This window comes from Hyperolius riggenbachi, chromosome 4, assembly GCF_040937935.1.
Source record: "Hyperolius riggenbachi isolate aHypRig1 chromosome 4, aHypRig1.pri, whole genome shotgun sequence".
Taxonomy (NCBI): domain Eukaryota; kingdom Metazoa; phylum Chordata; class Amphibia; order Anura; family Hyperoliidae; genus Hyperolius; species Hyperolius riggenbachi.
In genome coordinates, this window is record NC_090649.1 from 262,774,753 (window position 1) to 262,801,970 (window position 27,218).

Genomic DNA, 27,218 nt, shown 5'->3' on the forward strand with positions numbered 1-27,218 from the left:
AATGGGATGCTAGCCCAGCCGGTTGAGATCGCAAACGGGACCCGCCAGGGATGCCCGCTATCCCCCCTGATATTTGCCCTTACACTAGAACCCTTCCTGAGAACAATACGAGAAAATGGAGATATCTCGGGTATCAAAATAGGATCAACAGAGCAAAAGGTGGCCGCATATGCGGACGACCTTCTGTTCTATGTTTCAAAACCGAGATTAGCTTTAAACAACCTCTTTAAGGCCTTTGAGGAATATGGGAGGCTATCAAATTTAAAAATAAACTGGGAGAAATGTGAAGCACTGGCGATAGGAAGGAAAAAAGAGGAAATGTGGAGCCTGGGAAAAAATTTCCCCTTTAAGTGGCAACAGGAATCATTAAAATATTTGGGTATTAAGTTGGCAACAAGTATATCAGAAATGGTAAAGTTAAATCATATGCCACTCGTGAGTGCCTTTAAGAGGGATCTGGAAAAATGGGGTAAACTGAAACTTTCCTGGCTTGGTAGGATAAATGTATTAAAGATGAATATCATGCGGAGGCTGCAATATGTCTTCCAGGCTCTCCCTCTCCCCCTCCCAAAGGGATTTCTGAATGGAGTCCGCAGAGCCTTCCTGGGCTTCATTTGGCAATCGAGGAAGGCAAGGATAAAATTCGCACTGCTGACCCAAACAAAGGATAGGGGGGGCCAAGCAGTGCCGGAACCACATAGGTATTATAAAGCAGCTGTTTTCACGAGAATAGTAGATTGGTGTAGAAATGGAGAACATAAACAATGGGTTTTACTTGAGAGAGAGTTATTTGGGTGGGCTTTGGAAGCTGCGCCATGGTTGCCGTACATCCCAAGGTGTCGTTCTGCGGCAGGAACCTTAATTGAACATACATTAAAAATATTAGCTAGAACCCGCAAATTAAGGGATATTTCACCCCGACTCACCCCATTGATGCCTATATTGGGAAACCAAAAATTTCAGTGGGGATGTGTAGAGGAAAACTACAGCCAGTGGAGGAAGGGTGGGGAACTGAGGATTCAAACTTTAATAACAAAACAAACATGGAGGAATGAAGGGGAGGTAGCATCACACCTGGGCATTGAGAGGGTAGATGCCTGGAGTCTGAATCAATTTAGACACTTTGTACGGACTCTGGGGAATAAAGGAGAGCTCTCTAGAGATTTAACACAATTCGAAAGAATGTGTGTGGGAAAGGGGCAAACAAAGGGGACGTTGGCAGGAATTTATAAATGTCTAGGTGAAGATGTGGACCACTCTCAGAGATATAGGAATATATGGGAGAGGGATATTGGCAGAGAGTTGACCCAACCCCAATGGAGTAGGATTATTAAAATGTGTCATATGGCATCAGTATCCACTAGGATTCAAGAATCCGGATATAAAATAGCTATAAGGTGGTACCAAACACCGGATAAGCTAAATAAGATCTGGGGAACAGACCCAACTTGCTGGAGATGCGGACAGGAAAGGGGAGATCTATTACACATCATGTGGAGTTGCGGAGGCCTGACTCTTCTCTGGGACGCAATAAAACAGAGATATTGTTGAAAGTTGCAGACATACCCGTTTCTGAGGACCCTGGAATCTACTTATTACATCTTAATACAAAAAGGTTGAAAAACTATAGAGGTTCTGTGGGAATGCATGTAATAAATGCAGCTAGGATGGTGATCTGCAGGAAGTGGAAAACGCAAGTGGCCCCCTCATTAGATGAATTGATAGAAGAAATAAACTATACCCAAAAAATGGAAGAATTAACTAGTATAATATATGGAAGAGAGAAGGGAAATTGGGATAGATGGGAGGCCTTTAAAAATTCCGAGGAATATGGTGAAATAAGAGAGAGGTTTGGTTGAGGGGTAAATGGATGTAGGGCCTATGGACGGGGAAGAGTAGAATAGGAGGAGCATCAAATAGAAAAGACATAGAGAGAGTCATAGGAGGTGGTTACGGGGAACAGGGAGGGATGGACAATAAACTGTCACAGGGTGGATGCTCTTTGGCATCGGGTGCGTCTCTTCTATATCTCCCTTTACAACTATCTTCTTTTCTCCCTTGTGAACGGTGCCCCACCCCCTCTCCTAGTAGTGGAAGGCAAGGAAGGAGAATGATGGGATAGGAGAATGGGACCTTAGTGCCCCCTCCCCCCCCCCCAGCAAGATAAAAAGGTTGGGAACACGTCTTAAGTAGAGGAGTAGGAGGAGGGGACAGTGGAGGAGGGTCAGGCCCGATCCAGGAGGGAGGACTGGAGAGGGAGGAGGGAGGACTGGAGAGGGAGGAGGGAGGGGGGGACAGAGGTCTATGTAAAGTGATTGCTGGGGAGGTATAGCAATATTGAACTAGAATTCCACGGGGTTGGTTTTTGTTTCTTATTTATGTATTTATATGTATTTGGTACTTTAATGGAGAATAATCTTGATAAATAAAGAATATATAAAAAAAAAAAAGAAAAAGTTGTCCTGTAAAAATGGCAAAATTCGGTAAATATCTTCCATAAAAGGGGAGGGTATTTATACTTATTGCAGCCATTCACCCATGCTCCTGGACCTCTCTGCCGCTTTATGGAGTACTGGCACAATAATCTTTCACTGAGATCAAGAAAACTAATCATTGCTACCACTATTATTATTAGGAAGCAACATACAAGTCTTGGCAGCCAATGTTTAAATGATGCACCCTTCCGTTTCTTTTCCAGTGCTTTTCATGTGGAGAGGATTTCCCCCATTAGACTTATTCAAAATGTTGCGTTTTTCTTACCTGTTTTAATCGGGGATGAAGGTTGACTGAAAAAAATGTGTTTTCACTTTAACAAATGAAGCAATTTTTGAAAGCATGATATATACAGTATATCTAAGCATATACCTTACAAAGGGCACACGGAGGTCATTCATTGTATGGAGAGCTGAAAATATGCCTTCTTCATCCCACCATTTTGATGACCATGCTTGAAATTTCTTCATCTCTGCAGGATCCACGGTGTGTGAAGTACAGTATGTCCGTCTAGAAGGGCAGCTAGCAAAAATAATCAAATATGCATGATCTGATATCAAAAATCTACATGACTTCATAATGAAACACCTTGAAACAGAGGGCTTAGCAACACTGTAAGCGTTTTAATGCGATTTTCCCATCCAGGACCACAACTGCAAACAAGCACATATGCATGTAATGGACACAGGAAAAGCGCATTGCTAGAAGCAACATTCCTGCAACCACAAACATATTTTCTATAGTGAATTGCCTCTGAGACAAAAATGGTACTTTGCATGCTACTGGAGTGAAGCTCACCCTCATATGCAAGCATTTCCCATGTCCCGTTTAGGTGGATGAGCTGTTTTACCTCTGTAGATTTTGGTGACAAAGAAATCACTTTTAAGCGAACCTGCTCAGAAACGCCAACTCCAGACATTCCCTATAGCTTAGAATTCCATTACTCATCCAAAGAGAATCACTGTTAACAGGTGATCAGCACAACATGGAATAAAATTATAGTACAGTACTTTATTCAAACTGTAAGATAGGGCTGCGCGATTTTAGGTGGAAATTGAAATTGCAATTTCAATTTTTTCACGATTTTCTTCAAATCAAGCTTCAGCACAATGCCCCCAGTATAGTTTAGCCAGGGAAGTGCCTCCAGTATAGGTTAACTAGGTAGGTGCCTCCAGTATAAGTAGACAGCATAGTTGACCCCAGTATAGGTTAACTAGCTAGGTGCCTCATGTATAGGTAGCCAGTATAGTTCCCTCAGTATAGGTTAGCTAGGTAGGTGTCTCCAGTATATGTTGCCAGTATAGTTGCCCCTGGTTAAGGTTAGCTAGGTAGGTGCCGCCAATATAGTTGTCCCATAGGTTAGCTAGGTAGGTGCCTCAAGTATAGGTAGCCAGTATAGTTGCCTCAGTATAGGTTAGCTAGGTAGGTGTCTCCGGTATATGTAGCCAGTATAGTTACCACTAGTAAAGGTTAGCTAGGTAGTAAAGGTGAGCCAGTATAGTTACCCGCAGTATAGGTTAGCTAGGTAGGTGTCTTCAGTATAGGTAGCCAGTATCGTTGCCACTAGTAAAGGTTAGCTAGGTAGGTGCTGCCAGTATATTTGCCCCATAGGTTAGCTAGGTAGGTGGCTTCCTCAAGTATAGGTAGCCAGGCAGTATAGGAGTAGCAGCAGGGCGAGAGCGGGCATAGTAACAACTTACCTTCCGGGATGAGACCGGCAGCTTCTATCTTCTTCCTTCTTCCTCTCCCAGCAGTCCATCACATTAATATCAGCGCCCCGTGTTGACTTTTGGTTACGTGATCACAGGGGGCTGTGTTACCAACGCGACTGACGATGCCTGGGAGAGAAAGTATGAAGAGGCTGCAGAGGATTTAGGAAGGTGAGTTGCGCTATAATTAACTGCGTCGGGATGCAGAATAACATACGCGTCAAAAAAATTGCCGCTTTCACGATTACGTAATCGTCGTGCCTCACATCGAGGTTTCAATTTTAAAACGATTAATCGTGCAGCCCTACTGTAAGACATATACTGTATTTTTTGGCATATAAGATGCTCCGGACAATGAGACGCACCTATGTTTATAGGGCAAAAACCAGGGAAAAAATATACTAAACCTAGTGGACCCATGGTCCAGGAGCGTCTTGTAGATATTCTTCCCCAATTATTGTGTCCCCATATGTCCCCTTCTATCCCCGTCCTTCTTTGCTCCCCTTATGTCCTCCTTTCCTCTCCTCTTCCGCACTACTCCCTGGTTCCGGCTTCTTCTGATCACGTCATCAGCAGAAGCTGGTACTAGGGCAGTGATGGCTAACCTTGGCGCTCTAGTTGTGGTGGAACTACAAGTCCCATGAGGCATTGCAATACTCTAACAGCCTTAAAGAGAACCAGAGAGGAAGCACCCTCATGTATTTTATTACATTTATCAGTGGGAACATGACAGTAAACACCTACCCTGCTTTTAGTTTCATTCTTTTCTGCTTAATTACTCTATTAGCAACTGTGATAAGAATCCATAGACTATTCAGTCGAGGTTTGACCTGGAATCATTATAGCTGAGTCACTCCTCTGTGGAGTCTTTTCAAGCCCAAGCCTTCCCCCTCCTGGCTTAGATTTCCTGCTTTGCATACTGAGAGCTGTGATGACATTGGAGGGGCTGCTCCTGCTGAGAAGCTCTGTGGCTGCAATATGATCCCTGTGTGCTCAGTGTGCACTCTGTCTGCATACTGTAGATACTGATGATGACTGCAGTTTCATTCCTATGAGAGACACTTCCTACAGGCAGCTGTACATCATACCAAAATGAAAGCACATAGATGAAAGGCTGCATTTAGCCTAGATAGCAGCATAGTCTCATATAGGCTAGACAGCACATCCAGAACAACTCATAACCCGGAAGGAGAAGGGATATGAGCCGGCGGCCATATTTGATTTTTCCTGGAGCAATAAGGCTGGTTTCACAGTGGGACATTACAGGCGCACGTTAGAGCAACCTGTAACGCACCCCACCGCACAGCAATGAAAAATCAATGGGCTGTTCACAGTGTCCACGTTGCGTTACATTGTAACGCTGCGCCATAACACAACGTACTGCATGCAGTACTTTAGACACGGCAGAGCCGCGTTAGACTACTTGCACATGCTCAGTAAAGTCGTGGAAAGGAGCAGAGAGCGGCCGGGCACATGGCTAATTAATATTCACTGCACTCAGTGACGTGCAGTGTTTACTTCCTTGAGCGGCCGCTCTGTGCGGCGATTCGCCGGGCGGGACCACGTGATGCCGCATGCGTCCAAGAGTGCGCATCACGGCATCACGGACGCCAGAGTGAGCTGCACAACACGGCTCACTCTGACGTCCACATCAGAGAGCACCAGGCGTTGCGTTAGGGGCACGTTATGCGACCTTAACGTCCCCTAAAACGCAACGTCCTGGTGTGAAACCAGCCTAATGGATAAAAAACACTAAAAAAGGCACACCAGAGCGGCAAAATTATCAGGTAGAGCATTTATTCTTTACAAGCTATCAACTGATATGTTTATTTTGTGTGAAAAACGTTCATCTCTGGTTCCCTTTATTAAGCATAACTCGGAGAGCAGAGCCATGATGGGAATTGTAGTTTTGTCACAGCTGGAGTGCCAAGGAGGAACAGTGAAGGAAAGGACTGGAACCGTAGATTAGGCGAGGCCCACTGGCGCTACTTATATTTATGCACAGGGAGTGGTGGAGACAATGGGGGGGGGGGGGGGGGGGGGGGAGTGAAGGATGCAGGGGGGAGTGAAAGAGACATGGGGGGAGTAGGAGGACAAGGGGGGGGGGGGTGATACAGGGAGTCCCCAACATCACGTTGTTTCATATCTGTGGGCATTTATAAGTCGGGGCCTCCATGTATTTGGCATATAAGATGCAGAGACTTTCTCCCCATTTTTGGGAAGAAAAAGTGCATCTTATATGCCAAAAAAATACAGTAATAGAATACATCACAATATTAAGAACAATCAGTGGGCGTGCTAAACACATACGGTTTTTATGGAGAAAAAAAATGTAGAATATGTGGCTTAAATCAGACTAAATTTGGATGGTTAAATGTAGGTTTTGTAAATTTAACCAAAATACTCCTATGAGGCTCATTAATGAGACATTCTATAGATCATGCCATATCATCCTATATTCGTGTATTTACAGTGGTTTGCAAAAGTATTCGGCCCCCTTGAAGTTTTCCATATTTTGTCATATTACTGACACAAACATGAATTAATTTTATTGGAATTCCACGTGAAAGACCAATACAAAGTGGTGTACACGTGAGAAGTGGAACGTAAATCATACACGATTCCAAACATTTTTTAAAAAAAACAACAACTGCAAAATGGGGTGTGCGTAATTATAAAGCCCCCAGAGTCAATACTTTGTAGAACCACCTTTTGCTGCAATTACAGCTGCCAGTCTTTTAGGGTATGTCTCTACCAGCTTTGCACATCTAGAGACTGAAATCCTTGCCCATTCTTCTTTGCAAAACAGCTCCAGCTCAGTCAGATTAGATGGACAGCGTTTGCGAACAGCAGTTTTTTTTCAGATTTTGCCACAGATTCTCGATTGAATTTAGATCTTGACTTTGACTGGGCCATTCTAACACATGGATATGTTTTGTTTTAAACCATTCCATTGTTGCCCTGGCTTTATGTTTAGGGTCATTGTCCTGCTGGAAGGTGAACCTCCGTCCCAGTCTCAAGTCTTTTGCAGACTCCAAGAGGTTTTCTTCCAAGATTGCCCTGTATTTGGCTCCATCCATCTTCCCATCAACTCTGACCAGCTTCCCTGTCCCTGCTAAAGAGAAGCACCCCCAGAGCATGATGCTGCCACCACCATATTTGACAGTGGGGATGGTATGTTCAGAGCGATGTGCAGTGTTCGTTTTCTGCCACACATTGCGTTTTGCATTTTAGCCTAAATTCCATTTTGGTCTCATCTGACCAGAGCACCTTCTTCCACACGTTTGCTGTGTCCCCCACATGGCTTGTAGCAAACTGCAAACGGGACTTCTTATGCTTTTCTGATAACAAGTCGGAGTCGTGGAGTCGGAGTCGTGCAATTTTGGGTGCCTGGAGTCGGAGTCAGGAAAAAATGCACCGACTCCGACTCCTAATGAATTTGTAACTGTAATTAAAATAGAAAATATGATAAAATGTTCTATTTCTCAGATAATAGTCATTAAAAATAATGTATATATACAGTATATATACAGTAACAGGTGTGCTTAGTCCTCAAAAATGAAATAAACCAATCAAAATGAGTTACTTGTGCTGCTTCAATAAAGCAGTCCCCGTATTTTTAAGGTCAGATATACATATCTGATTGTGACTGTATATATGATGTGTTACTAAATAAAATCCATGCTGTAAGAATAAAGCCTGATGTGTAGCTGTGTCACTAACAGAGATGGTCAACGAGATGGAAATAATTCTGCATTGATGCTGATTTATGCAAATGTATGCACTCCCTTTGCTGATGAAATCAAATTTGATATGTTGTTAAAATTTGGTTTGGTGACTACAAATTAAAGGGTAACTGAGACAGATGAAATTTAAGTTTTATACATACCTGGGGCTTCCTCCAGCCCCCTTCAGGCTAATCAGTCCCTCGGTGTCCTCCACCACCCAGATCTTCTGCTATGAGTCCTGGTAATTCAGCCAGTCAGCACTGGCCGGCCGCATGCCGCTCCCATAGCCAGGAACATTCTGCACCTGCGCAATAGTGCTGCACAGGTGTAGTATGCTCCTGGCGGCGGAGTGTGTACATGCGCACTACGCCCGACTGGCTCAAGTACCTGGACTCATAGCAGAAGATCCAGGTGGTGGAGGAGGACAACGAGGGACTGATTATCCTGAAGGCGGCTGGAGGAAGCCCCAGGTATGTATAAAACTTTAATTTCATCTGTCTCAGGTTTACTTTGTTACACAGTAGTACTATACTCTACATATGCACTCCCCACAGAGCTGCAGGGAATCCACTGAGAATGCTGTGCACATTGAACACACACACTGTTTACAATCTCCTCATTCCCCTGCAGAGTACCTGCACATCATTCTTACATGTACCCACACTTACATTGCCTAGGGCCTGATAGATGTTCTTTGTTCCGGTTTGTACCTTTTACAAGTACTCTTACCAAGGACTAGTTTTAGTCTAAAGGGAATAAATATAGTAGTCTACATATCCTTCTCACTTCAGTTGTCTTGTAAAATTCCTAAGCGTTGGCAGTTAAGAGACGAATTTCATGTTACATACTTTTTAATCAACAAAATTGTAATATGCGCAGGGAAACGCAGGGGCGGACATAGGGCCATTATGTATCCTGTAGAGGTTCAGTCTTCCGGTCTACACCGTCTCCTCTGTAATGACACTCTCGCGCTACTTCCTGATTCAGCGCAAGCAGCGTCATTACAGAGGAGACTTCATGGACCTGAAGACTGAAGCTCTTTCCTCTGCTTCAGCCCGCCGGACACTTGCATTGTATTCCACCACGCATTACAGGAGGGGGGTCCCCGAGGCGAGGAAGGGAGGATAGCAGTCGGGCTCCCCTCCTTAGCAGGTAATTATGACATTTTGTATGTTCTGGTCAAATCTGTCGACACTGTGTTCTGGTCAAATCTGCCGACATTGTGTATGTTCTGGTCAAATCTGCCGACATTGTGTATGTTCTGGTCAAATTTGCCGACATTGTGTATGTTCTGGTCAAATCTGCCGCATGATTGAACGGAATTTCAAGTCAAGTTTGCCGACATGATTGAATGGATTTTCTGGTGAAAGCTGATTACGTGTATTTTCTGGAGAAAAGCTGTGTAATTATGTGAATCAATTTTCTGGGGAAAGGGTCACTAAAACTTGGGCCCACTGTCTTTGCGTTGTAATTTTAAATGAGTTAGCTCCGCCCTCATCCAACCATGGCCACGCCCATTTTTCTACACGGCGCAGGGTTGTTTTTTTATGCCCCCTTCAAATTTCTGTCTGCCCCCTCATATGTGCTTGTCTAGAACCGGCCCTGCTCTTTCCCATTCTGAATGATCGCTTGAACAGTCCTCCGTGGGATGTTCAAGGCTTTGGAAATCTTTTTGTAGCCTAACCCTGCTTTAAAATTTCTCAATAACTTTATCCCTGACCTGTCTGGTGTGTTCTTTGGACTTCACGGTGTTGTTGCTCCCAATATTCTCTTAGACAACCCCTAGGCCGTCACAGAGCAGCTGTATTTGTACTGACATTAGATTACACACAGGTTCACTCTGTTTAGTCATTAGCACTCAACAAGCAATGTCTATGGGCAACTGACTGCACTCAGACCAAAGGGGGCTGAATAATTACGCACACCCCACTTTGCAGTTATTGATTTGTAAAAAATGTTTGGAATCATGTATGATTTTCGTTCCACTTCTCACGTGTACACCACTTTGTATTGGTCTTTCACGTGGAATTCCAATAAAATTGATTCATGTTTGTGGCAGTAATATGACAAAATGTGGAAAACTTCAAGGGGGCCGAATACTTTTGCAAACCACTGTATAAAATTCAAATGCAGCAGAGACAGCTATACACCGATCAGCAAAACATTAAAACTGTCATGTGCTGCCAAAACAGCTCTGACCCATCCAGACATGGACTATAGGTGTCCTGTGGTAACTTATTTATTTAAAGGAGTCATCAGGAAAAACTTACTAAAATAAATGCTACTTACCGGGGGCTTCCTCCAGCCCCAAGCTCCCAGCATGTCCCTCACCGCAGCTCTCCCCGCAGCAGTTAGCTGCAGCTCCGTCCCGGTCCCCGGCGATGACGTCAGGGCGACCTCCAGGTCGGCCTGTACTGCGTGAGCGGCGTTGTCAATCACCGCCATGTGGGCCAGAGCGGAGTGCAGTCCGCTCCAGCCCACATGGCGGTGATTGACAGCGCCGCTTGCGCAGGCGCAGTACAGGCCGACCTGGAGGTTGCCCTGATGTCATCGCCGGGGACCGGGACGGAGCTGCGGCGAGGGACATGCTGGGAGCTTGGGGCTGGAGGAAGCCCCCGGTAAGTATTACTTATTTTAGTACGTTTTTCCTGATGACTCCTTTAAGTATTTATAAGACAAGACAAGACAAATAACATTTATATCGCGCTTTTCTCCTGGCGGACTCAAAGTGCCAATTATATAGTGCCAAAATTTTACGCAGCGCTGTACAGAGTATATATTGTCTTGTCACTAACTGTCCCTGAGAGAGGCTCACAATCTAGTCCCTACCATAGTCATATGTCTATGTATGTATTGTATAGTGTATGTATCATAGTCTAGGGCCAGTTTAAGGGAAAGCCAATTAACTTATCTGTATGTTTTTGTGATGTGACCGGAAACCGGAGTGCCCGGAGAAAACCCACACAGACACATACAACATACAAACTCCGTGCAGATGTTGACCTCACTGGGGACCCAGCGCTGCAAGGTGAGAGCGCTAACCACTAAGCCACCATGCTGCCCATAACTGGCAAAAAGTCATTAGAAGCGGATCCTTGAAGTCCTGTAGGTTGTAATGTGGGGCCTCCATGGATTCCATTTGCTTTCCAAGTACATGCCACAAGGGTTCAAACAGACTGAGATTTGGGGAATTTGGAGGCCAAAAGCAATTCGGCAGATCAGTAAATCACTGCACCCTGGTGTAGGTTTTCTGACACCTTTCTCTCATGTATAGCATACAGCCTTCGGCCACTGCAGCTGACTTTAATCTAGCATGCGTATGTAGGAAGATCTCAAGATTTCCATTTGAGAGCTGTAACCCAATAGCCGTAATAAGAAAAAATAACTGGAATAAGAAAATATCTACAGTGGGATGCCAAAGTTTGGGCAACGTTGTTAATCGTCATGATTTTCCTCCATAAATCATTGGTGGTTATGATAAAATATGTCAGTTAAATATATCATATAGGAGACACACAGTGATATTTGAGAAGTGAAATGAAGTTTATTGCATATATAGAAAGTGTGCAATAATTGTTTAAATAAAATTAGGCAGGTGCATACATAATTATTGGAACTCAAATTGGCTTGGTAAGCTCAGTGACCCCTGACCTACATACACAGGTGAATCCAATTATGAGAAAGCGTATTTAGGTATAGTGAACTTCCGGGAGGTCCGGAGGAGCGATCACAGTTGTGCGGTGTATAGTTGGTGCAGCTCTTCATTTCCATGCAGGACGGCTAGGATATATGGAGACAAAGTGGAAGAAAGCACACTCACTGTGTGGATTATGAAAAGTGGCCAGCCGACCGTAGAATGATCTCACCTTAATGAAGGGTGTACCAGCTCGCAGACTTTGTCCCTTTGAGCCAGGGACCAGGCTCGTGGCAGCGGGGATTCCTTCGTTCCTCTCCTATTGCAGCTGTGGATAGCACCACTCGCCTTGTCACCAGCATTCTGCACTATGCAGGTGTTCAGTGGCCATGGCGGGTGCCAATTGTATGAGTATCTTCCCTTTTGTGGAGGGATTGGTGTGCAAGCTGTCTTCCACCTTCCAGCACAAGCATTACCTGCACTCTGCGGGCGCTCGTTGTCTGGTGGTGTATAAAGGAGTTGGCAGGGGTGAGGTGCAAGTGTGTGCAAACAATACACGGGGAAGCCGTGTAATATAAAATTCTGTTTTTCTTAATCCACACACTGAGTGCACTTTCTTCCACTTTGTCTCCAAAGAGTATTTAAGGGAGTCAATTGTTAGTTTCCCTCCTCATTTAAATTTCTCTGAAGAGAAGCGACATGGGGGTCTCAAAACAACTCTCAATTGACCTGAAGACAAAGATTGTTCACCATCATGCTTTAGAGGAAGGATACAGAAAGTTTTCTCACAGATTTCAGTTGTCCGTTTCCACAGTTAGGAACATATTGAGGAAATGGAAGACCACAGGCTCAGTTCAAGTTAAGGCTCAAAGTGCAGACCAAGAAAAATCTTGGATAAACAGAAGCGAAGAATGGTGAGAACAGGCAGAGTCAACCCACAGACCAGTACCAAAGACCTACAACATCATCTTGTGCAGATGGAGTCAATGTGCATTGTTCAACCATTCGGCGCACTTTACACAAGGAGATGCTGTATGCAGAGAAAGGCTTTTCTTCACCCACAGCACAAACAGAGCCGCTTGAGGTATGCTGAAGTACATTTGGACAAGCCAGCTTCATTTTGGAACAAGTTGCTGTGGACTGATGAAACTAAAAATAAGTTAACTGGGCATAACAAGGGGCACGGAGGAAAAACAACACAGCATTTCAAGAAAAACACCTACTACGTACAGTAAAATATGGTGGTGGTTCCATCATGCTGTGGGGCTGTGTGGCCAGTGCAGGGACTGGGAATCTTGTCAAAGTTGAGGGACGCATGGATTCCACTCAGTATCAGCAGATTCTGGAGAGCAATGTCCAGGAATCAGTGACAAAGCTGAAGCTGCGCCGGGGCTGGATCTTTCAACAAGACAACAACCCTAAACACTGCTCAAAATCCAATAAGGCATTCATGCAGAGGAACAAGTACAATGTTCTGGAATTACCATCTCAGTCCCCAGACCTGAATAGAATTGAAAATCTGTTGTGTGAATTAAAGAGCGCTGTCCATGCTCAGAAGCCATCAAACCTGAATGAACTAGAGATGTTTTGTAAAGAGGAATGGTCCAAAATACCTTCAACCAGAATCCAGACTCTCATTGGGACCTACAGAAAGCGTTTTGAGGTTGTAATTTCTGCAAAAGGAGGATCTAGTCAGTGATAAGGGGAAAGTAAACATTTGGGATGCTAGAGCTTTGCCATTCATCCCAGAAGGTATGTGATATGGGACATTCCCAAGAAATATGGGGCAGTGTACAAGTGGCACCACACCCATGAAAAAAAAAAAAGCAGAGGGGTAAAAAGGGCAACTCCCTTTTCTGTATTTCCCCAGTTATATATACACAAGTGTGCCTGGAACATTTTAGTCTTTTTACCAGTAATACACTATGAAATGCAAATGGAAGGACCCTACATTCCATCACATTAAAACATACATATATACAGCTCTCCTTAGAATTACAAATATCACAATGCTAGGCAAAAAAAAAAAAAAAAAAAAAAACACCTTACCATTTTTTTGCTTGGGCAGCTGTGCTAGCATGTCTGCAGCAAGATAACCTCTGGTGTGGGGGTAGCAGACAGGGAGCTGTTGGCACAAACATACTATGAGACAGATTTAAAAACATACCACTACCTGTTAAAGAGAACCCAAGGCGGGGTTCTGGGAATGAAATCCCCATACAGAGGCTGGGTCTGTCTATAGAGCCCAGACTCTGTTGCTATATAGATTGCTCCTAAGCCCCCCTTGCGCTCTGCAATACCCCATAACTCACAGCCGCGCTGTGCGGCTGTGTTTACCTCTCCTCTGTCAGTCTCGGCTGCTCCCTAGTCTCCTGCATCGCTCCGGTCCCGCCCGCGTCCCTTCCCTCCAATCAGCGGCAAGGGAAGAGACGTGGGTGGGGACGAGAGCGATGCAGGAGGCGGGGAGCGGCGAGACTGATAGAGGAGAGGTAAACAGTGCGCTCTGACAAGCTGCGTGTAAGCAGCGCGACTGTGTTTTATGGGGGGGGGGGGGGGGGGAGATTGCAGAGCGCAGGGGGGGGCTTAGGGGCGATCTATATAGCAACAGAGGCTGGGCTCTATAGACAGACCCAGCCTCTGTATGGGGTTTTATTTACAGAACTCCGCCTCGGGTTCTCTTTAAGGATAGTCAAGTCCATAAATATTGGGACATTGACACAATTCTAAAATTTTGGGCTCTATACACAACCACAATGGATTTCACATAAAATGAACACAATGTGCTTTAAGGGCTCTTTCACAGTGCGGCGTTAAAGTCACACATTACAACAACATGTAACTCACAATAACTTACAGCAATGAAAAATCAATGGGCTGTTCACAGTGCAGACGTTGCGTTGGTGTCTAACGCTGCACGTTCAATGAAAGTGCTGCATGCTATGCGTTATTCACGTTTTTAGCTGCTTTAGACTGTTTGCACATGCTCAGTAATGTTTTCTTTTTTTTTTTTAACGCATGCGCCTTTTCATTCTATCCCTGTGCAACGAAAACGGCGCACCAAACGCAGGGCTACATAACGTCCAAGTTATAGTCTTTCAATACAGCGCTGCGTAATATGTTGGCGCTTTATAAATACAATAAATAAATAAATACATACGTTGCATTAGGGGCACGTTATGTGACCTTAACGCCGCATCAAACGCAATGACCCACCGTGTAAGAGCCCTAAATGCTGTCAGCTTTATTTTCAGGGCATTTACATCCAAATCAGGTAAACGGTGTAGGAATTACAACAGTTTCCATATGTGCCTCCCACTTGTTAAGGGGGCAAAAGTAATGGGACAAGTGGCTTCTCAGCTGTTCCATGGCCATGGCTGTTCCATGGCCTTCATCTAAGTCACAAAAATAGATTATCACAGTCTGCTTAAACTAATACCACACAAATAATTAAATGTTTCTATGTTTTTATTGAACACACCATGTAAACATTCACAGCGCAGGTGGAAAAAGTAGGTGAACTCCTAGACTAATGACATCTCCAAGAGCTAATTGGAGTGAGGTGTCAGCCAGCTGGAGTCTAATCAATGAGATGAGATTGGTGGTGTTGGTTACAGCTGCCCTGTCCAGTATAATAAAAAAAAAAAAAAAAAAAACACGTACCAGTTTTGAGTTTGAGTAGCATTGCCTGATGTGAATGATGACTCGCAAAAAAGAGCTCTTAGAAGACCTACAACTAAGAATTGTTGACTTGCGTAAAGCTGGAAAGGGTTATAAAAGTATCTCCAAAAGCCTTGCAGTTCATTAGTCCATGGTAAGACAAATTGTCTACAAATGGAGAACGTTCAGCACTGCTGCTACTCTCCCTAGGAGTGGCCATCCTGTAAAGAGGACTGCAAGAGCACAGCTCAGAATGCTTAATGAAGTGAAGAAGAATCCTATAGTGTCAGCTAAAGACTTACAAAAGTCTCTGGCAGAATCTACGATACGTAAAACACTCAAGAAGAATGGAGTACATGGGAGGATACAACAGAGGAAGCCACTGCTGTCCACAAAAACATTTTGCAAGTTTAAAGGACAACTGAAGTGAGAATATGAAGGCTGCCATATTTATTTCCTTTTATACAATACCAGTTGGCCGGCAGTCCTGCTGGTCTATTAGAATGCAGTACTGTCTGAATCACACCAGAACCAAACATGCAGCTAATGTTGTCAGATCTGACAATAATGTCAGAAACACCTGATCAGCTGCATGCTTGTTCAGGGTTTATGGCTAAAAGTATTAGAGGCAGAGGATCAGCAGGACAGCCAGGCAACTAGTATTGCTTAAAAATAAATGAATATGGCAGCCTCCATATCCCTCTTGCTTCAGTTGCCCTTTAAAGTTCGCAAAAGAGCACCTGGATGTTCCACAGCAGTACTAGCAAAATATTCTGTGGACAGATGAAACCAAAGTTGAGTTGTTTGGAAGAAACACACAACACAATTGGCTCTATTCACAATATTTCTCATACATGACATATTTATCACCTAATTGATAAAAATAACCTTTCAGCACATTTCAACACACACAAGCAATAGAACACAGCAGTACATGCATCCAGCTAGATTTAAATGGTCAGCAGGTGTTCGTCAGCCAATCAGGATGCACTGTCATACACCCTTTACCTACCATACCACATCTAGCAGCCATTAGCATTCAGATGGGAGGCTTCAGTTGGACACCATCGCAAGATTGCGTCGCTAAATGCTAAATTCTAAATGCTAAATTCAACAAATGGAGGCAGTGTTGGTGGGTTTTCTGGATGTGAGAGGTCCAGAGCCTGGGTGTGAGAGGTCCAGGCCCACCTGCACTCCCCTCCAGGTATCGCATGTTGGCCTTGGGGCCCCGGCCAGTGAGAGAGGTCCGGGGCCCCTGGTCATCGTGCAAACCAATCGTGTGTTTTTAAACGTTTTCTTTCAGCTCTAGGACATGGTGGACAGGTGAGCGGTTAGGGAGGGACCCCTGTGGGAGGGATGCCTGCACGGGGCGGTCCTGCTAGCGACGCAATCTTGCGATGGCGTCCAACTGAAGCCTCCCACCTGAATGCTAATGGCTGCTAGATGTGGTATCGCAGGTAAAGGGTGTATGACAGTGCATCCTGATTGGCTGACGAGCACCTGCTGACCACTTAAATGTAGCTGGATGCATGTACTGCTGTGTTCTATTGCTTGTGTGTGTTGAATTTAGCATTCAGTATGGAGGCCTTGTTGGTGGGTTTTCTGGATGTGAGAGGTCCAGAGCCTAGGTGTGAGGTCCAGGCCCACCTGCACTCCCCTCCAGGTATCGCATGTTGGCCTTGGGGCCCCGGCCAGTGAGAGAGGTCCGGGGCCCCTGGTCAATTCTTTCAGCACATTTACAAGCAAAATGATCACTCAAAGTAAGTTGTTCCTGATTTACTTCATTTCAATACTACTTTTCTTACTTAATTTTATATTTTTTGTTCTTTGGAAGATTAAACATATGATGTAACATAGATAAGGTGAAAACAGGTGAAAAAGCTTTGTAAATCATGCCATATGTGTGGAGAAAAAGAGGCACAGTACACCAACTTTAAAACCTCATTCCAACTGTGGAGTACGATGGTGAAGGGCATCGTGGTTCGGGGCTGCTTTGCTGCGTCAGAGCCTGGAGGGATTGCCATCATCAATGGAAAAATGAATTCCAAAGTTTATCAAGACATTTTGCAGGAGAACTTAAGGCCATCTGTCAGCATGCTGAAGCTCAGCAGAAGATTAGTGTTACAATAGTACAGACCTCAACCCAATTGAGATGCTGTAACATGACCTCAGGAAAGCAATTCACAGACATCCCAAGAATATTGCTGAACTTAAACAGTTCTATAAAGAGGAATGGTCAAGAATTACTCCTGACCGTTGTGCACGCCTGATCTGCAACTACAGGAAGCATTGGTTTTAAGTTATTGCTGCCAAAAGAGGTTCAACCAGTTATTAAAGAGAACCCGAGGTGGGGTTCTGACATTGCAATCCACATACAGAGGCTGGGTCTGCCTATACAGCCCAGCCTCTGTTGCTATCCCAATCCTCCCTAAGTTCCCCCTGCGCTCTGCAATCCCCCATAAATCACAGCCGCGCTGTGCGTGCTGTGTTTACATCTGTACTGTCACTCTGCATGCTCCCCCCGCCTCCTGCATAGCTCCGGTCCCGCCCGCGTCCCTTCCCTCCAATCAGCGAGGAGGGAAGGGACGCGGGCGGGGACCGGAGTTCTGCAGGAGGCGGGGAAGCAGCAGACTGACAGAGATAAACACAGCACGCTGCGACACGATGTGTGTCGACAGCGCGGCTGTGATTTATGGGGGATAGCAGAGCGCAGGGGGGGGGTGCTTAGGGGGGGTTGAAATAGCAACAGAGGCTGGGCAGTATAGGCAGACCCAGCCTCTGTATGTGGATTGCATTGTCAGAACCCACCTTGGGTTCTCTTTAACCATTTTGCATCCAGACCTTGTTTCCAACTTATGGACCAGAGCAGTTTTGACAGTTTAGCTATGTCCTTATTCAAACAAAACCTGTAACGAAAAAAAAACCTCCCCTGGGGGGTACTCACCTCGGGTGGGGGAAGCCTCCGGATCCTATTGAGGCTTCCCCTGTCCTCCACGGTTCTACGGAGGCGGCGAAAATCCTCCCGGAATAGCGGCGATATAAGTATTTACCTCCCCGGCTCTACTGCGCAGGCACAAGTCTCCTGCACCTGCGCAGTAGAGCGGACCCAACCGAGATTGGCTATTTTCACCTATCTCCGTGCGGAGAGCCGCAACAGCGCCCCAGCTGGAGCCAGGAGAGGTAAATAAATCAGAGCTTAACAGCGCTTGTCAGGCTTGTCGAGGGAGGATTCCGGGACTCTTCGAGGGAGCCAGCACTGGACTGCCTTCAGCTACAGGAGTGGCGGAAGCCTCATTGGGACCCTGAGGCTTCCCCCTTCCGAGGTGAGTACCCCCCAGGGAAACTTTTTTGTTACAGGTTCTCTTCAATCAGAAAAAACTTTATCCCTACATATGACACAGAATTAAAATATATATTGTTTTTTTTTCAAGACAAACTAGGCTTTCATTGTATGCCATTTTTTCCCTCGAACAATTTTGTTTTCTATAAATTTTAAATGGAAAAACAAGGAAAAAAATAGAAAGAACACATTATTTCTCAGTTTTACCAATTCCAGTTTAAAAATAAAAAGTGCTACTGTAGATAAAAACACACACTTTGTTTGGCTATTCTTACCGCTTATCACAAAACTTAAATTAGGTTCCTGTCACAATTTATGGTGAAGATATTTGATTCTGCTACAGTGTATTTTTCACTATAAACTGAGAAAATAAAAGTATTTATAACATATTCCCGTTCACCAATTAGTGCTGCATCAGATAGTGCCAGAAATGTGCACAGGAGCAAGCCCAATCCTGCACAGCACTGCTTCAAAACATATCTACTGACTCGTCACAGAGGACGTAGATATACTGTAGTGGTGGATAAAGTGGTTAGATTCAAGGGTTCACATACATTTTCCACCTGCACTGTTAATGTTTAGGGCCTCACACTAGAGCGTTTTGCCGCGATTTAGGCTAAACGCTGAAACGCTAGCGCTTTTTAAAAGCGCTAGAGTAATGAAACCCTATGGACCCGTTCTTACTTGGGCGATTTGCGCTAATCGCCCAAAACCGCGAAACAGAAACAAATCACCTGCACCATTTTCAGGCAATTTCCCGGCGATCGCGTTTCAGTGCTATAGAAGCGCTAAACGCGATCGCGGCAAAAGCGCCGCAGTGTTCAGTGATTTTTCCATGTGAAATTGCGGAAAAATCACTCCTGCAAAACGCCAGCAAAAATCGCCGGGGTTTTGCGTTTCTAAGTGTGAATGGGGCCTTACATGGTGTTTTCAACAAAAGCATGGAAACATTTAATTATTTTGTGGTATTAGTTTAAGCAGACTGTGATTATCTATTGTTGTGACTTAGCTGAAGATCAGATCACATTTTATGACCAATTTGTGTAGAAATCCATATAATTCCAAAAGGGTTCAAATACTTTTTCTTTCTACTGTATATGGATTCTTGCTCAATGTTCCCAAAATGTTCGATTCCTCTGTGATCAAAATCTATTCAAAGAGGAAACGTTTCCACCACATAGGGCCAGTGATACTACAGGGACAACCTGTGCAATTGGCCCAGAGCCCTCGAGTACTGCCCTCCGCCCAACTTTATTATGCACGCCTGCAAAATATTCAGCAGTGTAGCGACTCACCTGTTCCGATTGGTGCACACCCACCTTCATATGTCTGTGGCTTTATGCACTACCTTCTTGATCTTTGCTGGCTGCATCTTCTCAGTGACTCGGCACATGCTATTACATTACAGCATGCGCTGGGTCATGGATAAGAGGCGCCCCTGTGAGGATGAAGACAGTAGTGCATGGAGCCACAGACTTTTGTAGAAGTGTGTGCTGAATGCTACTGAGCAGCCCATGAATTAACTCCATAATACCCACCTGCAGCACTAACCTTAGTTTCCAGCCCCAAGCCCAGCGAGTGTCCGAGGGTTCAGGTGTGCAATCTGCACTATCCAAGTGGACATAGAGTTATAATGAAAAGTTGTCCAAATGAAGCAAAGAACAAGCCCACAGCCCAGAGAGCGGGCAAGAGGTCATTGATTCCAATAGAGGAAAATCACTTTAAATGTATTCTATTTCGACAGAACAGGTGAGTCGCTACACTGACAAAAATTTGACAAGGACCCTGGGGCCAAAATAAAGTGTGCGTGCGTGGGAACATGGGGTCCCTGGTGGGATGTTGAGATAATTTGGCAACAACCTAGCGAGCCCCTAATGACACTTTGGTGTGAGTGTGTGGGTTTGGTGAGGGGAGCCTCCAGGTTAATTTTGCCTGTGGGCCCCATTGTACCTACAGTTGTGTTCAAAATGATTCAACCCCCAATGCTGTAAAGGGTTTTAGGGAATTTAGTGTACATTTGTAATTGTGTTCAGAATGAAATCTTACAAGGGCTTTTTAAAGAACCAAATGCAACTAAAATGACATCAATTGTTTTTGTAATACAGTATTAAATGTTTTTTTGGTGATTTCTTCATTGACACAATTATTCAACCCCTTAAAGACTACCACTCTTAAAGGGAATGTCCAAGCAAAATAAAAAAAATGAGTTTTACTTACCTGGGGCTTTTACCAGCCCCGTGCAGCCATCCTGTGCCCTCGTAGTCACTCACTGCTACTCCAGTCCCCCGCTGGCAGCTTGCCGACCTCGGAGGTCGGCGGGATGCATTGCGTACCTTTATTCACGCATTCCCGCTAGTGCAGGAACATCAACGTATACATTTTTACGCGTTACTGGTTCAATGCGTAAAAATTTACGCAGTGAACCAATAACGCGTAAAAATGTATGTGTTGATGTTCCCGCACTAGCGGGAATGCGTAAAAATGTACGCAATGCATCCCGCCGACCTCCGAGGTCGGCAAGCTGCCAGCGGGGGACTGGAGCAGCAGTGAGTGACTACGAGGGCACAGGATGGCTGCATGGGGCTGGTAGAAGCCCCAGGTAAGTGAAACTCATTTTTTTTATTTTACTTGGACATTCCCTTTAAGAACAGAGGTTCATTTAAGTGTTTTCGATCAGGTATTGAAAACACCTGTGGATGTTAACAAGCAGCAATCAAGCATAATAAGCACCAATTAGGCAGATTTAAAATGACTGTGATACTCAGCTCCTTCTAGACATTTACGGTGTGTTTACAAACATGGTGAAGTCAAGAGAATGGTCCAGAAAGACAAGAGAAGAGGTGATTTCTCTTCACAGGAAGGGCAATGGCTATAAGAAGATTGCAAGGATGTTAAACATACCAAGAGACTCCATAGGAAGCATTATTTGCAAATTCAAGGCAAAGGGCACTGTTGAAACGCTACCTGGTCGTGGCAGAAAGAAGATGCTGACTTCGACTGCTGTGCGTTACCTGAAGCGCAAAGTGGAGAAAAGCCTCGTGTGACTGCTGAGGAACTGAAAAAATTTGTCAGATGCGGGTACTGAAGTTTCAGCTCAGACAATAAGGCGCACACTGCGTAATGAAGGCCTCCATGCCAGAAATCCCAGAATCACTCCCTTGCTGTCTCCAAAGAATAAGAAGAGTCGACTGCAGTTCGCCAAAAGTCTGCAGTATGCCAAAAGTCTGCAGTATGCCAAAAGTCATGTGGACAAACCACAAAACTTTTGGGATAGTTTTCTGTGGACTGGTAAAACAAAATTAGAACTGTTTGGGCACATGGATCAACGCTATGTTTGGAGGAGGAAGAACAAGGCCTATGAAGAAAAGAACACCTTGCCTACTGTGAAGCATGGCAGTGGGTCAATCATGCTTTGTGTCTGTTTTGCTTCTGCAGGTACAGGGAAGCCTTAGCGTGTGCAAGGTACCATGAATTCTCTTCTGTACCAGGAGATATTGGATGAAAATGTGATGCAGTCCATGGACTTTTCAACAGGACAATGATCCCAAGCATACCTCTAAGTCCACTAGAGCATGGTTGGAGATTAAAGGCTGGAACATTTTGGAGTGGCCATCGCAGTCACCAGACTTAAATCCGATTGAGAACCTCTGGTGGGACTTAAAGAAAGCAGTTGCAGCGCGCAAGCCTAAGAATGTGACTGAACTGGAGGCTTTTGCCCATGAAGAATGGGCTAAGATACCCGTAGATCGCTGCAAGACACTTGTGTAAAGCTACGCTTCACATTTAAAAGCTGTTATAACTGGAAAAGGATGTTGTACTAAGTACTAAGAATGAATGTCACTTGGGGGTTGAATAAAACTGATAATAATGTGAGAAAAGACATTTGTAGTTATTTCATTATAAATGTTATGTTATTTGTCTGTCTTACAAGTGCCTCTTTGATTTAATTGTAAACAAGATGACTGAAATAATCAAAATCAATGTCAAACTGGCCAAAACACTCAATTTCAGTAATTTGAATAATTTTGAACACAACTGTAGAATCTGCCCTGCTACCACACACTACAGAATTATTTTTAATAGATTCCAGCAGGGACTGTATTGAAATATTGGTCAAACCACAGCGTTCCACTGTTCCATGCAGCAGAGGTGGCCTTAGTGGGGCCCAGGGCCCCGCACCTCAAGAGGGCCCTGCATGTCATGCCCACCATACCATGCTCATTTTGGTGGTGGTGAAGGAAAGGTCTACAGAAGTCTAGCAGTTTGTGTTCTGAGCAGAGTGTCATTTACAAATACTCAGATCTTCCTTTTTTGTTTTATGCACCTTATATTTTGCACCAACCTCCCTTTTATTGCTTAGGTTTTCGTCTTCAGTATGCTTTACTGTACTATGCCGTTTGCATTTTTGTAATTAATTTTGTGTACTGGCATGGAGCTTGCCAAATGTCGGATTAAGGTAACATGCAAAAGCCTCAGCCTGAGGGCCCCAGGGGCATTTAGGTCGGTGGAGCATGGACTGGAGCCAGGGGGAGCTCAGTCTGGAGCCTCCAGACTGGCTGGGGATTGGTGCTAGGTTTGATGGGGAGCTAGGGATAGGTACCGGCTGGTTAGGGAGCTTGGGGTGTGTACCAGACTGGCTAAGGATGGGTGTTAGGCTGGATGGGGAACTGTGGATGGGTGCTAGGCCAGCTGGGGAGCTTGGGATGGGTGCTAGGCTGCCTTGGAGAGCTGAAGATTGTTGCTAGGCTGGCTGGGGAGCAAGGGATGGGTTATAAGCTGGCTGAACACCTGGAGATGGGTACTCCGCTGGCTGCAGATGGGTATAAGGCTGGTTGAGGAGCTGGGGATGGGTGCTAGGCTGGCGATAGGGTCTGAATAGAAATACAAACTTTGGACTCCCTATTCAGCCTAGAATCCATGCCAGGCCAGCCTAGAACCCATCAGTTCTAGGGCAGCACGGTGGCGTAGTGGTTAGCTCTCTCGCCTTGCAGCGCTGGTCCCTGGTTCGAGTCCCAGCCAGGGCACTATCTGCAAAGAGTTTGTATGTTCTCACCGTGTCTGCGTGGGTTTCCTCCAGGCACTCCGGGTTTTCTCTCACATTCCAAAAACATACGGATAAGTTAATTGGCTCCCCCTAAAGTTGACCCTAGACTACAGTACTTACACTACATAATATAGACATATGGCAATGGTAGGGATTAGATTGTGAGCTCCTTTGAGGGACAGTTAGTGACAATATATTATATATATATATATACACACTGTACAGCACTGCGTAATATGTCGGCGCTATATAAATACTAAGTAACAATAATAATAATAAATAGTTCGTGGTTAAAGGTCACTTAACCAATATAAGAATAATTACAATATGTAATGTAATCTAACGGCGAATGATAGTACCATTTCCGTTTGATTACATTACGTATTGTAATTGCTACTATATTGGTTGGCTTAGTGGTCTTTAACAAGTTTTTAAACAATAATAAGGCATACTGCAATAGAGGCGGAAAAGCCCTTGGTGGTACGGTATATGGCCTACACTTATGGCTCTAGACCCCGCATATGACACTCACCCCAGGCTCCGATTACTCTAAGGCCACCGCTGCATGCAGTGCAACGCTATAGGCTGCCAACTGACCGCCTCTCTCAACCTGCATCTGATTGACCAACATTTTCCATTTAGTCCTACCTAAAAAAAAGGCAAGTGTCCCTGCATCCTGTGTCAGTGCTTTTGTGCTACTGCGCATATCCTGCACTGACAGCCATTGGGACAGGACGCAGGATGAACCAGAAGGCGGGCGGGCGGGCAGGCTGGCTGCGCACTGTGGTGACAGACCTAGAGCCCGTTTTTAAACGGGCTTAGGTCACTAGTCTGATAAATAATTCAATTTTAGACCAAGATTAGAAATCGGTGCATTGGCATTTTCTCCCAGCAGGCAAATCAATGTATTTTATGTCCTTCTACTACCGGTATCTGCCTCTCAGAAGCAGTGCTCCTTCTGGGGTTTTCAAGGCAGACCACTTGGCACCAACACAAGTTCTAATAAAAATAACAGACTGACAGTGGCAGCTTGCAGCCCGGAGTAGGTGCTTCCCTGTGCTTCCTCTACGCCAATAGGAATACAGTATCGCTGAATCATGTATTTCATTTACTCAGTATAACCAATGACGAGCGTCAGACTACCTAAACTGAGTGAGCACACTAGGTGAAAGCTTCCCCGCGATGAGCTGTGACCGCAGCCACCAGGACGTGACCTGGTGGAAGTAGCAGCGGGCTGCACACGTCACTGTTACCTGCTGAGCCGCTAGCAGCAGCGTGCCTGGCTCTGTGTAGTGCAGCTCTCAGGGCGGCCCGTACAGGCTGCATAGCGCTTCCCAGCATACGGCACCGTGTACTGTACTATCCTCTGCCGGAAACCTGTCGCCGTGACTCCGCCCACCAGACGGAGGAAGCGGAGGCCCGGCCCGGAAACCGACTAGTATCAACCCACTGAAAACAGGCGAATGCAGCTCCATTGTTGTGGCGTCTCACATGCAGGGCTGTTATTTCCATCTTTATAAAAAATAATCTCATCTCCCTGCGAGGCAGCGATATCTATCATTATTCACATGCACAGCTAACATGGGACAGTGGGCTCTATTCATAAAAAAGTTGTGGCGAAAAAACTCCTGGAGGGAAAATACCGCAGCGGTATTTTAGACTTCTGGGTGGTCATTCAAAAAAATGTTGTCAGCTGCGATGCCAGCTGAAGGCTGGCGGTAAGCTGTCGGAAGGTATGCGGAAACACTTACGCCGGCAGAGTCCCTCCGTGCACTGCTCTCTCTGGGAGGTCTGTCCCATTCTCTTGTATGTAATCCGCAGGCTTCCAGGAAGCGGTATTTCCCGTCCACATACCGCTTCCTCTAATCTTTATGGGGTATCATTCATAAAGCATTTCCGCATGCGGAAATGCTTAACACCGGTGACTTTCCCGACCACTCAGCATAAGCCACATTCATAAAGGCTCTTTCCGCATGAAAAAGTGACAGAGCGATACATTTCCGCCTTGTGCGGAGTTTTTCTAGATTAATCTAGAAAAAGTAACAAACACATCCATTCATAAAGATTAGAGCAAGCGGTATCCGGAAGGAAAATACCGCTTGCTCGACAGTAGCGATAGGCGGGCGGAATACATATAAATGAATGGGAGGGACCTCCCAAGCAGCATCAGACAGAGCAGCGCAGGGAGGGAATCGGGCAGCTTTTAAGTTTCCGCATGTCTTCCGCCACGCTGCCGCCAGCTTCCTCCAGAAAACCTCCGCACTTCTTCCGCAACATGCAGACTTCTTTATGAATGCCCACCCAGAAGTCTTAATTACCGGTTGCGGAGAAGAACGGTGTTTTCCCGCACTACCGACAGCCTGTTTATGAATGATACCCATGGATGGCCATATTGTTCCTTTTTTCTAGATAAATCTAGAAAAACACTGCAGAAGGCGGAAATTTCTCGCTCTGCTGGAGGTTTGTAGATTTTCATGCGGGAACAGCTTTTATGAATGCCCACTTTGCTAAATGGCTGGGAAAGTCCGCTGTTTTGAGCGGAAAACTTGCGGTAACGTTTTATGAATAGAGCCCATTGGAGGTAACTTAACTACAGAGGGCTCTATTCATAAAACTTCTGAGCCGGAAAAAATCCTGGAGGTAAAATACCGCAGCGGTATTTCACACTTCTGGGTGGTCATTCAAAGAAATCTTGAAAGCTGCGATGCAAGAGCGGAGATCTCCCGCTGAAAGCTGGCGGTAAGCTGTCGGAAGGCATGCGGAAACACTTCAGCCGGCAGAGTCCCTCCGTGCACTGCTCTCTCTGGGAGGTCTGTTCCATTCACTAGTATGTAATCCGCAAAATCAGAGGAAGCGGTATTTCCCGTCCTCATACCGCTTCCTCTAATCTTTATGAATGGCCATTTTGTTACTTTTTTCTAGATAAATCTAGAAAAACACTGGAGAAGGCGGAAATTTCTCGCTCTGCTGGGGGATTGTAGATTTTCATGCGGGAACAGCTTTTATGAATGCCCACTTTGCTAAATGGACGGGAAAATCCGCTGTTTTGAGCGGAAAACTTGCGGTAAGGTTTTATGAATAGAGCCCAGAGGAGGTAACTTAAAGGGACTCCGAGCTCTGAAAAAAAAGGTAAGTTGTACTCACCAGGGGCTTTTTCCAGCCCAGTGCTGGTCGGGAGGTCCCACGCCGGCGTCCTGGCTCCTCTCCTTCTCCCCGCTCCGGAATGGCTGGCAGGCCGCAGCCCGGGCGACACTCTCCCGAGTGTCGGGCTGCTTTTTCCGCATATGACGCGGATTACGTCACACGCCGGCCGCCTCGCGTCATCACGGCGGCCGGCGTGAAAGTACTGCGCATGCGCGAACAAAGCGCGCGTGCGCAGTACTTTCACGCCGGCCGCCGTGATGACGCGAGGCGGCCGACGTGTGACGTAATCTGCGTCATATGCGGAAGAAGCAGCCCGACACTCGGGAGAGTGTCGCCCGGGCTGCGGCCTGCCAGCCATTCCGGAGCGGGGAGAAGGAGAGGAGCCAGGACGCCGGCGTGGGACCTCCCGACCAGCACTGGGCTGGAAAAAGCCCCTGGTGAGTACAACTTACCTTTTTTTTCAGAGCTC

General features: G+C 45.5%; 1 protein-coding gene across 2 annotated transcripts in view; it reads right to left on the reverse strand.

Annotated features, from left to right (window-relative positions):
* COQ3 (coenzyme Q3, methyltransferase) overlaps positions 1 to 24,997 on the reverse strand; it is a 43,783-nt gene extending 18,786 nt beyond the window's left edge. The window contains exons 1-3 of one of the 2 annotated variants that reach the window (XM_068279416.1): positions 24,859 to 24,997; positions 13,614 to 13,689; positions 2,866 to 3,015 (exon numbers count right to left, since the gene is read on the reverse strand). In XM_068279416.1, the coding sequence (XP_068135517.1) occupies positions 2,866 to 3,015; positions 13,614 to 13,689; positions 24,859 to 24,946 (314 nt within the window). In that variant the 5' untranslated portion in view covers positions 24,947 to 24,997. The remainder of the gene's footprint in view (positions 1 to 2,865; positions 3,016 to 13,613; positions 13,690 to 24,858) is intronic. The other variant, XM_068279417.1, reaches the window with a different exon arrangement.
* Positions 24,998 to 27,218: the final 2,221 nt, after the last annotated feature.